The sequence below is a fragment of the Lagenorhynchus albirostris genome, chromosome 2 (assembly GCF_949774975.1).
Source record: "Lagenorhynchus albirostris chromosome 2, mLagAlb1.1, whole genome shotgun sequence".
Taxonomy (NCBI): domain Eukaryota; kingdom Metazoa; phylum Chordata; class Mammalia; order Artiodactyla; family Delphinidae; genus Lagenorhynchus; species Lagenorhynchus albirostris.
This window is the reverse complement of record NC_083096.1, coordinates 128,402,369-128,419,322: the sequence shown is the minus strand read 5'-3', so window position 1 is coordinate 128,419,322 and position 16,954 is coordinate 128,402,369. Positions and strand designations below refer to the sequence as shown.

The following is a 16,954-nucleotide window of genomic DNA, read 5'->3' as shown; positions in this document are numbered from 1 at the left end:
CGGCCGTGCTTTTCATACCCTGGTGCTTAATTCACCTCACCACCCCGGCTGAGGAGCGAGGCTTTCCTACCCTCCTTGTATAGAAGGGGAACCCGACGTGTGCCGCGGTAATTACCTTGCTCCGGGCGGCACGGGCACGGGCATAGCCCGCCAGGAGCGGAACCGGACCCTGGCCGGCCCGCTTCGACAGCTGACAGTGCAGCCGCTTTCCCTCTGCCGACGACCACGGCCACATCCATCTCCTCGGCCCGGGCGCCGCCCGACGCACGTCCGCGCGCGCCCCTGCGCCGCCGGAGCGCCCACCCCGGGGTCACAGGCGGGGCGCGCACGGGCACCGGAACGGCCGGAGCGCACACTGCCTGCGCCGCACGTGCGTCCCGCAGCACCCGGGCCATCGGCTCCGCGCCGCCCCGCAGCGGGCCCGCGGGCTGGAGACGCGCGGTGAGTGGCCGGGGAATCGGTGGGGCGCGGACGCTTGGGACCCCCGGCTTTCGTGCTTCGCTTCTCCCGGGGAGGGGGATTTGGGGGCGGCCTCTGCTCATCTGGGTCCTCACTGTGGGCTGGACGTTCGCTTGAGAGTGCCGGGTCGCGGTTGGCCAGATGGAGCGGAGGGGCGCTCAGATTGAGTTTCCAAGGCGTTCGCAGAACGGTGGGAACGTGAGGAGGGGAGGGCTGGTGTCTGGAAACGGCAGCGGGTACCCGTCAGGGGCCAGGCCCACGGGCGTGACTCGCGGCTCGGAAGTGGATCTTTTGTGAATAAGATATGGAGGAGTCTTACTTAGTCTTGCATGGGGGTGAATTGTCCCTCTCTCCGCAGCACTTTCCTGGGGCCTCTGTAGACGCAGAGTCCCCACCTGTCTAGTCACTAGCAGAATGCTCTGGGGCGAGCCGCCTGGCCAGTCGCTTTTCTCATCTGTGAAATGTCTCTTTAGAGAGGCTCTTTTCACTTGGTTGAGGGGCAGTAAATACAAACATTGGAGGAGATTAAGTATCCCTGCGATTAGATCCAGGTTTTACGAATAGCAATGCAAATGCATACAAAAAGTTTTTTCCTGGTATCTCTAAAGAACAAGGCAAAACTCCGAATGTCTGTTACAATCCCCTACGAGTATATCCTGTGTGGATAAAAGTCTTCGTTGAGCACCTACTATGGACTTGGCCCTTGGGTATCACTGTTATCCTCTATAATTCTTTAGAAACTCAGTGAACTGGTTATAAGTATTCCCGTTTTACAGATGTGGAAACTTTCACACTTTCACAGAGATAGTGAGTTACAGGTTTTTGGCTCCAGACTCTGTGCTCCTTGCCTTTGCACCTCTGACTCAAAACATTATATCCACCTCCACTTGGGCAAACAAACATTAGATTCTGGTTCCCATTAACAAGGAATGGTACAGTGCCCTGTTTCTCTGTCCAGCATATAACTGAAAGGACCTTAGTGGCTGAGAGCTGATACTCTTTCCCTCCATTTTAATGTGAAATTCTCAATTCATTACTGTCACTTTCTTGGGCACAAAAGGCTCTAAAAGAGTTTGCAGCATTCTTTTATCATGTATCATGTTTCTTGACTGTCATGATGTTTACATAAATTCCCAAATTTTGGCAAGCTTTGAATCTTTCTTACATTAGAATGAGTTCTAGTGTGGAAAAAATTCTAAAGCAGATGTGAGATTTTTATGGGAGAAGAATCCTATAAGTACAGTAGATGTACATCATTTCTCAATTGTGGACTTTTTTTTTTTAATTGTACCTGCTTTGTTCTTTGGCCAATTATTTGTCATCTTTGCAATTACACTCACAGCACTGCTCTCAACTTCTGCATGTACATTTGTGCAGGCTAATCTGGAAAGAAACCCAAATCCCAAAGAAGCTTTGTCCAATTTCCTTTGTTCTTGGAACATGGTGGTGTTCTTTGCTAATGGTAACAATGTGTTTTTAAAGTATAAATATGTATTGAACATCTGTTATGTTCAAGACATTGTGCTGGTCATTGTAATATAAAGAAACGTAAGTCTCAGTTCCTGTCCTCAAAAAAGTTAAAACTGTTTAGGAAGACAATAATTATGAGAACACTTAGTATGTCATAAATTATAAGTGGCATGAAGTCACCTTTTATGAAGGAGGTATGGGATCTAGTTCTAATCAAATTAATTCTTCAGTGATGAGCCAGATGAATGCGCCAAGAGAGAGGTCAAAAAGCAAGGCTGTCTAGCTTAATTCTAACAATGTCCTTGATAAGTAAATGATATTATCTTTTTTCTTATAATAATAATAATGGATGATAGTATTTATTGAGCTCTTTCTATATACCAGGCACTTTGCTAAGAGCTTCTCATTTAACTCCCACAATAATCCCGTGAGTTTGGTGCTATCTTTATTTTTATTTTACAATTGAGGAAACTCAGGCATGGAAGGTAGTTCTAATTTATCTAATTCTGAATTTACTTCTGGTTTTCCTGTATTATCGTGATCAACTTGCAGATCTCTCCACCTGCAGAATAGAGATACCAATAGTTACTTTATTTAGTGGAAGACCAAATGTTAACAACTCAGTCACATGCTCTGCATTGTGATAAATTGCTAAGTAAATGCCTATAAAAGATTATTAAGATTAGAATCTTAATTTATATCCCTTTTGCAGTAAAAGGAAAATATTAAGTAAAACAGGCAGAGGTGCTGAGATATGGGATTATTAGTGTCGAGATTTCGGTTGAATTTTGTTTATAGAAGAAACCTTGAGGAATATTGTAGCATGGTGATCATTAGTCTTTGTCTGCCCCCTAGACCCAGGGTGCCTCCAATTATATTAAGATAGTTGTGAAATTCCGAGAAAACTCTTAAAACAAAGTAATTGTAATGTGCTTTAATATTTTTAATGCCTTATAGCACTAAGAAAAGACTCAGGGGTTGAAGCTACAAAACTTGCCAGGATTTTACAAGACTCAAGGATAAACCTGCCACTCCCATGCCATTGTCCACGAATACAGACTTCAAGGTTAAATGTGTCAAAGGAGAGACCTTTCCAATAAACTAAGGAAGAAAAGTTAGTGAAAGAGATCTAATTTTCTCAATAAATGTGGATTGCCATTTTTCAGAGTTACTTGTGATGATGACGCAGGTAGAAATGGAGAAACCAGGATGACACCTGGCCCCAGGATGATCCTCTGGCCCTAAATACCAGGCTCTTTCCAGTATATCATCCTTTTCAGTAAAAGATGGCTTATTTTATTTATAGCTATTGAAGGATGCAGAGAGTGAAATTAGAGAAGATTGGATTGTTGAAACTTAATTGAACAAGTGCCATGAAAATTGTAGCCTTGTGAAGCTAATCGAAGAAAGAAAAAACATAGCAAATAACACCAACTGATCTGAAAGTACCTTGTTTCTTCAAGACTCCATCCACGTCTTATTTCTTCTTTCTTTATTTCCTGTTTCTTGCTCTATTGTAGGAAAGCTTGTTCAATTTATAAGACAGTTCACAGTACACATGATTCTGGGGTTGGGGCCTGATAAGATTCCCTAATGCATTTTAAATGTAATTTGTTTACACACAACATTTCAGGAGTCAGTATATTATGTCCAGGGTGATATATCTGAATTGGAAATAGAGACGAATAGGTCTGACAGAACATTCCAGAAAAACAGGAAAGAAGGGAAAAAAGCATAAGGGGATCTTCGTTAAGAAAAATTATAAAGAGGTCATAAAGCGGGAAAGGAGAAAACACCCTAAAATTTAAAAAAAGAGAGAGAGAGGGACCCAAACTTCAGAAGTCTCCTGAATTCAAGCAAGAGAAGAAAGTTCCTGTAAATGGGTAAAACTAGGACTACGAATGCTAACCAGTGAGATGAGAGAAGGTTCAAGAGAACCTCAGCAGCTGCATAAGAAAGGAAAACAGGTGTGCGTCCAATTCGGCTCATGTAATGGGGGTTGAAACTGTTGGCTAGAAAGAAGAAAAAGCAGAAGGGGTTGATGTGGTTACTTTCCTTCCCCTTTAAGCCATCTGACATGACATTATGAAGGGGGTGATTTGATGATCTGAGGCTGGCAGGCCAGGGTTTGTCCGTGTTATGGCTTGTTCGATTTTTCAACAAATGGTAGACTCAGAAGCAAAAAGGAGATGATGCTTTGGTCAGGAAACTCTTCTTTTTCATGACATAGCCCATGGAAAGGTATGGGGAAGAGAAGTTGGCTCCAGTGGCTGAGTTGCAAGTTAGCTACTTGGTGGACCTGATTTTCCTCTTCCATCCTCAGAGTGGAATAGATCATTAGAGATGGTTACATATTGTATGTACACTGGGTTTTATTGTCTGATCTTCTTTTGAGGGAGGTGGGTGATTCAACCTTCTGAAAACTAAAGCATTAGTCATTGTAAGTGCTTTACTAGATGGGTATCATAAAGATTGTATGTAACGTACATCAAACATAATAAAAGATCAACAAACTGTAGCATTAGTATTAAGGGCAGTGTTAATATTAGCGTTATTTCTAGTTTTATGCTGCTATAGTTGCAACTGATCAGAAGCAATCTTACCTGCTAGAAGTAATCTTGGATTAGAAATTGGGACACCTCCGTTCTGATCTGGATTCTGCTATTAATGTGACCTTTGGACCTTTGGCAAGTCCCTTCTTTTCTCTAGGACTCAGTTTATCTGTATATAAAATGAGGAATGTAGGGCTTCCCTGGTGGCGCAGTGGTTGGGAGTCCACCTGCCGACGCAGGGGACGGGGGTTCGTGCCCCGGTCCGGGAAGATCCCATATGACACGGAGCGGCTGGGCCCGTGAGCCATGGCCGCTGAGCCTGGGCGTCCAGAGCCTGTGCTCCTCAGCGGGAGAGGCCACGACAGTGAGAGGCCCGCGTACCGCAAAAAAAAAAAAAAAAAAAAAAAAAAAAATGAGGAATGTAGAATACATGACCTCCAAAGTGTTGTCTCTGTACTGATCTGCCACCAGTAAGATACGTCTGTCAGTAGCTTTGCTGGCAGAAGGGAATGATTTTGTACCCTGCCTCATTGCGTCACCTGGGTAATTAACGGCATGTATTTATAAGGCAGACAGCCTCAATGCACATTCAGAACAATCACTTGGTTGTTCTCTGGTGGCCCAGACTCAAATGTCAGCTTTTGGGAGAGGAAAGGAGCAGTAGGACATGGTAATTATTGGCTAACCTTTGAGGTTCCTTCCTCCTCTGAGTTATTAAATTCTTTGATAGCCAGGGCTAAGACTGCCTAACATATGACCTTTTACCTAGTCTAACAAAACATACAATTCCAATACGTTGAAAGTCATAAACGATTTAGAAAAGAGATACAAAAGCTGGACCCAGAAGGGAAAATGGGAGCTAGCCTCAGTGGAGTGCCTACCCTGTGCTAGGTATTCTCATGGGTCCATGACACTGGCATATTCATCCTCCTAGTAACTTTGTCTAGGTAGGTATTCCTGAACTCATTGCATGAATGAGGAAATGGCCCCCTGACAGTTAACAGCACACAGTAGAACTGAGATTCACTAGCCTTTTTCTTTTCCACAATACCATGCTGCCCCTTGAGCTTACTATGGTGCTACAGAAGAAAAGTGATGTGGAAGTAGGAAGAGTTCTAGCCTACATGAAATTACCACCTGTGGTAAGGGTTTTTCCTAGCCTAGTCAAATATGATTTTAGCTGTTTATTTTGTGCTTCTTGGAGCAGTGGGGAAAGAGAGGCTCACTGAGGGGGAATTGTCTCTGCCCTCCTGCCAGTTGCTTTATTTCTGGCTGGTCCCCGCCCCCCTCATTGAGATGTTGTTTTCACTGTCTGGAAATTGTCACCACTTGAGTGATGAGTCAGTGACATAGCACACTCTGATTTTCTGATTCAAGACAGAGTTGTAGTTTTAATATTGACCCTCCAGGCAGGCTGTATGAAGGATGTTTACAGTTGATAGGAGGTTTCATTTTATTGGAAGATACCTCATTTACTTGAAGGTCTTTGGGGTTCTGAGTTTCTTATAAATGAAGCAGCTATTTTGTCTGGTCATTCAGAGGAAATGAGCATGTTTGTGTTTGAATCAATGTACTATATAAACTCAAATTTATCCTCTATTTTGCCTATTTCATATATAGGTGTGTGTATATATCTATCATATATATACATATTTCAGACATATACATTTTTAAAATTCTTATAATAACCAAGTAATGTTTTACTATTGAATATTTGGAGAATGTTATCGCTTCATAAGTTGCAAGGCACATTGAAAGATACCCTGTAGATACCCTTTGCAGTTAAGAAGCAGAAACCTATTTAATCCCTATATATCTGTTCATTCAGTTACCTTCTAATTCAATCCATAATTTCCTTTATGCCAGAATATTCCAAGGCTTAATGAAAACTAACGAATTTTAAACTAAACTAAGGTAGCTACAATAAAAAAAGACTTATTAATGATGTCGAACACCATGTAGCAGAATAAGATTTAATGTACTTTTAATGTATTGTAGTTATATTAAACTAAACCAGAAGTAAAAAACAGAAAAACGATTTAAATTTCATTCAGTTCAGCACATGCCTTTTATGTGCCACGGGTTGTGGCCTCTGCCCATGAGGAACTTTCAAGCTAATGGAGGAGACAAGCCGATACCGGAAGAAATTAGTCCTATTTAATACAACAGGTGCTAAGATAGGAGGATGCCAGGATGCTATGAAGATACTAGTAGGAGGCTTCAGTCTACCTGAAGACATCAATAAGGCTAAGATCTGGCTACTTCTTTCCATCTCTGCTGCTATCCCTGTGGTCCACATCACCATCATTTCCTACCTGGGCCTCCCCAGGTGCTTCCTAACTGGTCTGCTTGCTTCTACTCCAGCCTCCATACACAGAGCCAAGACTAGTTTTTCTGTTTGTTTGCTTTTGTATTTGTGTGTGTGTTTAATGTAATTCATATCTTGTGATACCCTAGTTAAAACCCAATTAAATAAATAAATAAACCCTCTAATGATATACCAATGGTTTCCCATAGATTGGAGAGTAAAATCCAGGCTCCCTTCCATGGCAAACAAGCCCATGGTAGATCTGGCTCCTACCTTCTCAAATTTCATTTCATACCATTCTCCCCAGAGTCACTTTCCCCAGGTACCCTGACCTTATTTCTATGCCTCAACCACAGCAAGCTTGTTCCTTTGCCTCCAGGCTTTGCATTCAACATTTATTCTGTCAGGAAGTCTTTTTGAGTCTTTGTCTGGCCTGTGCCAATCTCAGCTCAAGTTTCACCTCCTAGAAACACCTTCATTGACTGGCTTCTCTCCTCCTCGGGTTCTCTCTCCCCTTAGCCTCTCTTATTCTTTCGTCATTATCTGAAGGTATTTGTTTGTTATTTATTTGTCTTTTGTCTACCTTCTCCAGAATGTTGGTTCCATGAGACCTAAAACCTTGTCTGTTTTTTTCTCCACTCTCTCCCAAGTCCTTGGCACATAGCAATGGCTAAATATATATTTGTTGAATAAATGACTGAATAGAAGGTGCCTGAGCTGAGTTGGGATGGACGAGTAAGACTTAGCCAATCTGGGGCTTCCCTGGTGGCGCAGTGGTTAAGAATCCGCCTGCCAGTGCAGGGGACATGGGTTCAAGCCCTGGTCCGGGAAGATCCCACATGCCGCGGAGCAACTAAGCCCGTGCACCACAACTACTGAGCCTGCACTCTAGAGCCCGCACTCCTAGAGCCCGTGCTCTGCAACAAGAGAAGCCACCGCAGTGAGAAGCCTGTGCACTGCAGCAAAGAGTTGTCCCTGCTCGCCTCACCTAGCGAAAAGCCCGGGTACAGCAACAAAGACCCAACACAGCCAAAAATAAATTAAATAAATTAAAAAAAAATACCATTCACTAAAAAAAAAAGACTTAGCCAGTCTAAGAACAGTGGAAAGGTAAGAGAATAGCATGAACAAAGACACAGAAGCATGTATTGGCATGGGATGTGCAGCTCAGTGTTACTAGACAACAGTGTCAACAGTGGTGGATGTGGCTGGTAATGAAGACAGGAATTAGCTCACAGAAGCCATTGTGTGCCATGACTTGGGCCTTCATGATTTAGAGAGAGCAAAACTGTTGGATTTCAATTTAGATCAGTGTTTCTCAAATATTTTAAACCAAGACCCAGAGAATACATTTTACAGTATCTGTGAGCTGAGGGTCATCTCCAGATTTCAGAGGCACCACCTTCCTTGGCCCATAACCCCCTCCCTCCATCTTCAAAGGCAGCAGCACAGTCCTTGCTCTACAGCTGTCTGACCGACCCTTCTGCCTCCCTCACCCACTTTTAGGGACTCGCATAATTAGATCGGGCCCATCTGGGTGTCCAGGATAACCTCCTCCCCTCAAGGTCCCTAACTTTAGTCACATCTCCAAAGTCCCTTTGTCGTGCAACATAATATATTCACAGGTCTGGGGATTAGGGCATGGACATCTTTGGTGGGCCATTATGCTGCCTACCACAGGGACGTTTATAGGGAATTGTCTATAGCCCCTCCATCCCTCCTTCCCTTCTCTCGTTCAATAAAGACGTATTGAGTACTCTTTCCCAATGCCAAGTGCTCGCATACGGCAGTGAGCAAGACAGTCAAAGATCCTGCTCTCATGGTGGCTTAAACTCTAGCACAAAGACAGATGACAAATAAGACAATCAAATAAATAAACAAGATAGTTACAGATTGTATCACGAAGTAAATAAGGTGATGAGTAGAAAGGAGATGGCCAAGACCACTTTGGCTGAGTGGTCAGGGAGGGGCTCTCTGAGGAAGTGACACATGATCTGAGGTCTGAGAGATGTAAGCCAGTCAGCCACTAAGAAGAGCCAGGGGAAGAGGATTCTAGCAGAGGAAATGAAAAGCGCAGAGTCCCCGGAGCAGCAAAGGGCATGTCTTGTTCAAGGAACAGTCTGAAGGCCAGTGTGAATGAAGCAGAGCTGGCAAGGCAAAAACGTAGAGCAAATGATGGTGGCAAGATAGGAGACATGAAGCCGTGCAGTGGCTGAGAGACTCATGTATGGTAAGGACTTGGGATTTTTTTTCTAACAGCAATGGGGACCTGTTGATGTTTTTTTTTTGTTGTTTTCTTTTTTTGCGGTACGCGGGCTTCTCACTGTTGTGGCCTCTCCCGTTGGCGGAGCACAGGCTCCGGACGCGCAGCCTCAGCAGCCGTGGCTCACGGGCCCCGCCGCTCCGCGGCATGTGGGATCTTCCTGGACTGGGGCACGAACCCGTGTCCCCTGCATCAGCAGGCGGACTCTCAACCACTGCGCCACCAGGGAAGCCCTGTTGACGGGTTTTAAATAGAAGTGATATGAAGCAGGTAACATAATCTGATGTATGTTTTTAAAAGGTAGTCAGCTATGTGAAAATGACTTAGAAAGGGGCAAAGATGGATGGAGAGGCATATTAAGGAGCTACTGCAGTCATCTAGGGGAGAGAGGACAGTGGTTTGGACTGGGGTGAGGATGGTAGAAATGGAGAGAAGTGGACTGATCTGTGATGTATTCAGGAGATAAAATTGACAGGACTTAGTGATGGTTTGGCTGTGGGGCATGAGAGAGAGGGTGGAATCGAGGATGATGTCTAGGTTTTTGAGCAATTCAGGGGATAAAAATATTATTCACGGAGGTAGAAAAGGCTGGAGGAAGAACCAGTTTGGAGAAGGGAGACCAAAAATTCAATTTGAATATGTTAATATTGAGCAGTCTCTTAGATGTCCAAGAAGTGATGCCAAGGAGACATACGTATGAGACTAGAGCTCAGAGCAATGTCTGAGTTGAAGATAAGCATCGGAGAGTCTTTAGCATACAGATGGTATCTAGAGCCAGGTGACCAGAGGAGATCCCTCGGGAGAGACTAGAAATAGAGAAAAAAATGTCTTGAGTACACTGAGGTCCTCCAAGACTTAACAGTCAGGAGGAGGAAGAGCCACCAGCAAAAGACTATTGAAAAGATGCTGATATTATCTGGGGGCTACCCTGAGTAATGATTGGGTTAGTGGCAGAGGAGTCAAAAGAGCAAGTGGGGCTTCCCTGGTGGCACAGTGGCTGAGAGTCCGCCTGCCGATGCAGGGGACGCGGGTTCGTGCCCTGGTCCAGGAAGATCCCACATGCCGCGGAGCGGCTGGGCCCGTGAGCCATGGCCGCTGAGCCTGCGTGTCCGGAGCCTGTGCTCCGCAACGGGGGAGGCCACAACAGTGAGAGGCCCGTGTACCGCAAAAAAGGAAAGAACAAGTGGACACTTTCTAGAAGCCCACTAGGGCAGGACTGTTGTATCTCTAGCACTTAACACGGTGCCTGGCAGATGAAAGGTAGCCATCACTGTTGAATGAATAAGTGAATTTTTCTGAGGCTCTCCAGTACGTTCTGGCCCATTTCTAGGTATGGGAATGCGAGGTGAACATTTGCATTGGCTGGTTGCCAGTGGCCCAACATCACACAGCTTTTCAGCCTGCTTCATGAATTTCTGGCCCACCTTTAATAGAATTTAGGGATTTGCTAAAGCCATTCCTTAAGTTTAAACTTGGAAACAAACAGAAATCACCAGCTTGCGTTTTCCGAATCATTCAAGGTAAAAATACTCAGTAAAATAAATAAATAATGAATTAACAAGCAAACAAACAAAATTGAACTTCTATAGAAAACCCAAACAGCCCCCTAAGAACCCTTGGAATTCTTTTCTTACTGCCAAAGAGATCAATCTTTTACTAAATTCTTGGTGGGGGGGGGCCGGGGTGTGTGTGGTTATGAGCCACTTTTTTTTAATTATTATTATTATTTTTGTGTGTGTGTGTGTGTGTGTGTGTGTGTGGTACGTGGGCCTCTCACCGCTGTGGCCTCTCCCGTTGCGGAGCACAGGCTCCGGTTGCGCAGGCTCAGCGGCCATGGCTTACGGGCCTATGAGCCACTTTTTAATCTCCTGTTACTTCCAGAAGCACATAACTAGATCAGAAATTCTCACTACTGGAGCTTCCCTGGTGGTCCAGTGGCTAAGACTTCGCCTTCCAAAGCAGCGAGTGTGGGTTCCATCTCTGGTCAGGGAGCTAAGATCCCACATGCCTTGCGGCCAAAAAACCAAAACATAAAACAGAAGCAATATTGTAACAAATTCAGTAAAAGACTTTAAATTTTAAAAATTAAAAAAAAGAAAGAAATTCTCACTACTCTTGGAATTTAATACTACTGCGTTTGACTATGATGATGCAGCCCTGTTTGGAAGAAAAAAGTTTTGTGTGAGACTGAAGCTCAGAAGGTTAAGTAACTTGCCCAATAGTCTCACAGTATTTAAACCAGTTCTAAAGGACTCCAAAGGCCAGATCTCTTCCCCCACCCTTTGCTGACCCCAAGAAGCTTAAAGGACATGGGGGTTAGAGGTGGCTAAGATTTTCAGTTTACTAGTTTTAAAGGTAAACTTCATTAAAAAAAAAAAATCTTAACAACGTGAAGAAAATTAAAGGGGCATCTTAAGCCCTCTGAATAGTATTGGTTCTGGTATTTTGTGAATGTATTTAACATGAATGAATTTGTCTTCTTTTACAAGGAAAAATACAGAGGTGTATTCCAAAGTTGACTGTCCATGGTACATACAGTTAACGGGTGCCCATTGGCACTTATTTTTATCATCGTGTGGCTGTTAGTTAAAGCAAAAATAGGTAAGATATTTCTGTAATCTAATCTGTGGAGGGATTTTTGGTTTAAATTCTCAGTTATAGATGAAATATGCATTTGTGGTAAATGTTCTGGTAGTTGGTCTTTTGTAGTCAATCTTCTGTCAAGTTTAAGTGGATAAGTCTGGTTCTATGTCTGTTACGAATATGTATTTTATTTCATTAATACTAATGATTAAGAGTCCAATGATATCTTTTCCTCTTAACAAAATGACTAGGTATCAAGCTAGGCATCATGAATGAATGTTTTACATTATAGTGCATTTTAACAGAGGGTATTCATGGATGGATTCAGCTCTGCTAAAAAAATAATGGCTGGCATTTTCTTTGCTGTTTTTATTGGCATCTTATTTTTTACTTTCTGGCCCCTTAGGATCAAAGAAACAGAAAACAAAAATATAAGTAAGATAAGAGAGAGAAAGAGACTTAGTTCTGAAAATAAAAATGGAAACTTTTCAGAATTCAGTATTTCCTTTATTTGATTTGAATAACTTTTTTACCAATTTGTTTATGGTAGTTGATCCAAGCAATCTGATAATTACCAAAAAAGCCTTTCAGTGGAGGCTTTATATCACATCTAAAAATTCAAGGTGAGTCTATAATTCTGAGGGTTTTTTTCATCAGCAGTAGTGAGTACTACCCAAAACTGCTAATTTCTCATTAGTTGTCGTATCTACATATACAAAACCTCCTGGAGAGTAAGAATGACCTCTCTTTAAGAGTTTATTGTGGGACCTGGCATATAGAAAATAATATGGAGAACTTTTTTTAAAAGAAGAATACATTCATGTGATTTCATATTAGCTGTATTGGGCAATGGTTCATCCTACCTAGGGTCTTACATCTTGAAGGAATACCATGGTAAGACTTGATTTCCATCCTTGATGCAAACTACACATACAGAGCCCCTAAATATCTTCTCTTTGTTATAAAATAATAGATTACACATACTTTATACCTCTAATATAGCAAGAGAGGGAATTATTCCCAAATCTGCCCTTTAACATTTGTAATAGCCTTTTAAACATTTCTAATAGCTTGTTCATCATTTTGGTATGAGTATTGAAGTAAGTGTTATAAATCATAAGTGGGGATGGAAACAAATGTGATTTATTCTGGGAAGTAATTTTTAGTAGTCTGGTGAATAATTTGCATATAAGAGAGATTGGTTTTTCCTAGAACTGTGCTCCTGAATGTTCTTCCAACCCTATTTTCTCACCACTTTCCTATTTATAGTTCTGGTTATAGTATTACTGTTTTGAGAAGGATGTACGTTTTAATTCAAATACAGTTAGCCTTCAATATGTTTGCCTTCTCTCCTCATTGTGCTTCACCAGTACAGCCAGAGCAATGTAGCTTATGTATATTTCCATCATTTGACAGGGTTAGTTTTATCCAGCTTTGGGGAATTACACAAACCCTCCATCTTGCAATGGGTTTCTTATATGCCATCTTATGTCTTTTGCATTTGTGTCTATTGCAGATGTGTGCAAGAGAGGGGATGTGACTGTGCAGCCTTCCCATGTAATTTCACTTGGGTCAGCTGTCAACATTTCGTGCTCTTTGAAGACCAAACAAGGCTGCTTGCAATTCTCCAGTTTTAACAAGTTAATCCTCTACAAGTTTGACAGAAGAATCTATTTTCAGCATGGTCATTCCCTCAGCTCGCAAGTCACAGGTCTTCCCCTGGGTACAACCCTGTTTGTCTGCAAACTGGCCTGTAGCAGTAATGACGAGATTCGAATATGTGGGGCAGAGATCTCCGTTGGTGGTGAGCATTCCATCCTGAATTCCTAAAAATTGGTGATCTTCTTGTATTTGTCATGATTAAGCAGAAATCCAAGTAGAAGACAGTGTTCTTTCTTCTCCCACCACAAGGATATATTTAATCTTTTTTTAAATATAAATTTATTTATTTATGGCTGCATTGGGTCTTTGTTGCTGCACGCAGGCTTTCTCTAGTTGTAGCGAGCGGGGGCTACTCTTCGTTGCGATGTGCGGGCTTCTCATTGCGGTGGCTACTCTTGTTGTGGAGCACAGGCTCTAGGCACGTGGGCTTCAGTAATTGTGGCACATGGGCTCAGTAGTTGTGGCACACGGGCTTAGTTGCTCCGCGGCATGTGGGATCTTCCCGGACCAGGGCTCGAACCTGTGTCCCCTGCATTGGCAGGCAGATTCTTAACCACTGCGCCACCAGGGAAGTCCTGGATACATTTAATCTTGATAGTAACATGAGCACCTCAATGTAAGAAGTCCAGAAATCAATAGAACTGGGATCACATTTAGTAAGTCTCCTCTTCCTTCTCTTCTCTCTTTTCCACCCCTCTCCTCCCCTCTCTCTTTCGCTCCTCTTTTTGGCCATTAAGACCATTTACCTATTGCCCGTGGGCTCCAATGGCTCTCCACAGCTGAGTCTTCATTCCTTCTTACTTATGAGAATTGTTCAAAGCCACTGCCCCCTAAAAAGAAGAGAGATGTCTCTTTTGACTTATGCAGCCCAGGCTGATACCCAAGGCTGAGCACTTTTCCTCTCTGTGACTTAATGCACAAAAAATAGTTCTTCCATCCACCTCACTCCTGACCACTGGTTATCAGACTTAGCAGAAGTTGAGAGAACTATCGTCATACTTAGTATCTTTTCCTGGGTTTTCTAGAAAACTGCCTGAGACAAAACTGACATACTAAGACTTCATGGGGGGAGGGGAGTTGTACAGTTCTAAAGAAGCAAGAGTGAGGGAATGAACTAGGAAAGGAGCAGAGCAAACACGAGGTGGTTAAGTGACTGAGCTGGCCTTGGCATCAACAGAAGATACAGCTGGTTTCTTGGTCAGTAGCGACATCCCCAGAAAGAACATATAGAAATAGAGTGACACGTGAAAGAGTTAACAGTCTGCCATCGGTCAGAGTTCACCCACAGAGCACCAACTCCCCCGCACTGCTTGCTTGCACTGTGTGTGGGCTCCTCCACGCAGCCGTGGGGAGAAAGAACTAAGATGTCAGAGTTGGCGTCTGCAGCCTGAGCCACAGTGCACAGGGTGAGCCAACAGCACACCTTCCTGCAGCCTGCAGCCTGCAGCCTCTAAGGCCCAGCCCAGCAAGCCAGTGAGCATACACAGGCCCTGAGCGATCCCACGGCACTCTGTGCCTCTGTGGATCCAGGGAAGCTCCGAAGGGGCAGGTGAGAGGCATAAGAAGAGTGGGAGGAATTGCTGCAGTAGGCTGACTGACCAAGATGCGAGGACAGGGTCCCTCTCCTAAAGAGAGTGACATAGAGCTCAGTGAGACTCTTCAGGATGGAAAGAGTCTCTTTCCCTCTTCTAGGGAAGAGGCTTCCATCCTCTTCTCTGTGACCTATAAGAAGGTGGTTGGTACCAGGCGGTCTTCCTGGAGGTCAGCCACAAGCATTGAGCAGAACACCAAGCAAACGTCTAAGCAAATCATTTGTGGGCACGGAGGCATAAACTAGGTCCTGTACTCCTCTTCCAGATCAGGGGCTCCTGTTCACACCACTTATGGGTCACGTACTCTCAGCTCTGATAGCCTGTGGTGTAGTAAAAGGTACCTGGGCTTTGAATCTCAACACTGCCACTAGCAGTGGACTCTTAGACAATTTCAATTCTCTGAGTCTCAGTTTCTCCATCTGTGTGATGAAGATACTAACACCTACCTCATAAGATGGTTATAGTGATTAGATGACACCTTGTATGCAAAGTGCTTAACCTAGTACCGGTCACATAGGAGGCACTTAAGTGATGAGCGCTAGGGTTGCAGTTCCATCGGTTTTACTCTTTTCTTCATGTGTGCAGCATGCTGAGCGCTGAGCCTGTTTCTCTTGAAAGGAAGTATAAGCATTTGTTATAGACAAAATGAAAATTTTTTCTTAAAAACACCATTAGTCCTCACCTCCCTTGTCCTCAGAACACCTGAATATTTCATCCAGGTAATTCACAATCTTACAGACCATCATACCATATTGGTATCAGACATTCTCAGCCCTGTGATGTCAGTTCCAGGTGTCCACAGTGCTGCAGGTGTTTTCTTCTTATTTAGGGGGCTAACAATGGCCTTGAAAGTCAGTATCTTTGCAGATGTCCTTAAGCCATTCCATTCCATTTCCTATCTTTGCTTAGGTGCATGAGAGTGATGTAACCCCTTTTCATTTGTTTACTTTTTTTTTTTTTTTTTGCGGTACGCGGGCCTCTCACTGTTGTGGCCTCTCCCATTGCGGAGCACAAGCTCCGGACACGCAGGCTCAGCGGCCATGGCTCACGGGCCCAGCCACTCCGCGGCATGTGGGATCTTCCCGGACCGGGGCACGAACCCGCGTCCCCTGCATCGGCAGGCGGACTCGCAACCACTGTGCCACCAGGGAAGCCCTCATTTGTTTACTTTTCCATCCAGAGGTTGTGGATACATCTGTGACAGTTTGCAGCATCAGGAGATCTAGGGAGATAGTGAGGGGTATCTGCCCAGTGCAGCTCAGTTGGGTGACACTGCTGGAATGTTGCTTGTGCAGCATACTCAGGTGGTAACCACACTATCAAATGGCTGCTCTTTGAACAAGTTTAGCACCTTTGAGGTGAAGAACTGACTGGAAGCAACACCTTTTTCTGAGTATGGCTAGTCATTCCAAGAAAAGACACAATGAATGTTGGTTACACCCAGTGTAGTAAGCTTAAACCTATCTAGTGAGGGAGTGAGCAGCCCGTTTTCTTTTTTGTGATAAGCAGTAGCCCATAGTGCCATTGCATACTCTGAGTGGGCCTGTCATAAAGTTGACTGGTTCTTCAGAACTGGGAATGGGTAAATGGCCTTTAAGCCTTCTCTTTCTGGCCGCTTCCTGGGCTTGTGCTGCTCTGCTGCCTGGAGCTCATCCAAATTGTGCAGTAACTAAACAACCAGTGCTCTACCTAAGCTCAGAGGATTGGGCCACAAACTATTTGGACAATCAAGGAAATAAATGAAAGACAATGGATCCTTGCTTAGTTGTTTTCAATATATGTTTAGCTGTTGATATTTCTGAAAGCTGTTTTTCTAAGACCTTTTATTTCACCTAGTAAGTAGGGCTTTTAAAAATAATAAGCATAATATGCATAACAATTCATTACATGGTAAACCATTTTAATTTTCAGAGACTTTGATTTCTGACTTTTCCTTAGCATCGGCTATTATATATTTGTATTGAAGAGAATCACATCTGGTTTCTCCTGGGACAGACAGTCTCTTCCCAAACCAAGTCCTGGGCTGAAGTAGACACCTTGATTTCATGGTCCAGGGAACTCACAC

The 16,954-nt window shown here is 43.6% G+C and overlaps 1 protein-coding gene across 1 annotated transcript in view; it reads left to right on the top strand.

Moving 5' to 3' along the window:
• The first annotated feature begins 370 nt into the window (after positions 1-370).
• Positions 371-16,954, top strand: part of IL12RB2 (interleukin 12 receptor subunit beta 2) — an 81,272-nt gene continuing 64,688 nt past the window's right edge. Inside the window, exons 1-3 of the mRNA XM_060139800.1 lie at positions 371-441; positions 11,542-11,653; positions 13,152-13,439. Coding sequence (XP_059995783.1) covers positions 11,578-11,653; positions 13,152-13,439 — 364 coding nt within the window. The 5' untranslated portion in view covers positions 371-441; positions 11,542-11,577. The remainder of the gene's footprint in view (positions 442-11,541; positions 11,654-13,151; positions 13,440-16,954) is intronic.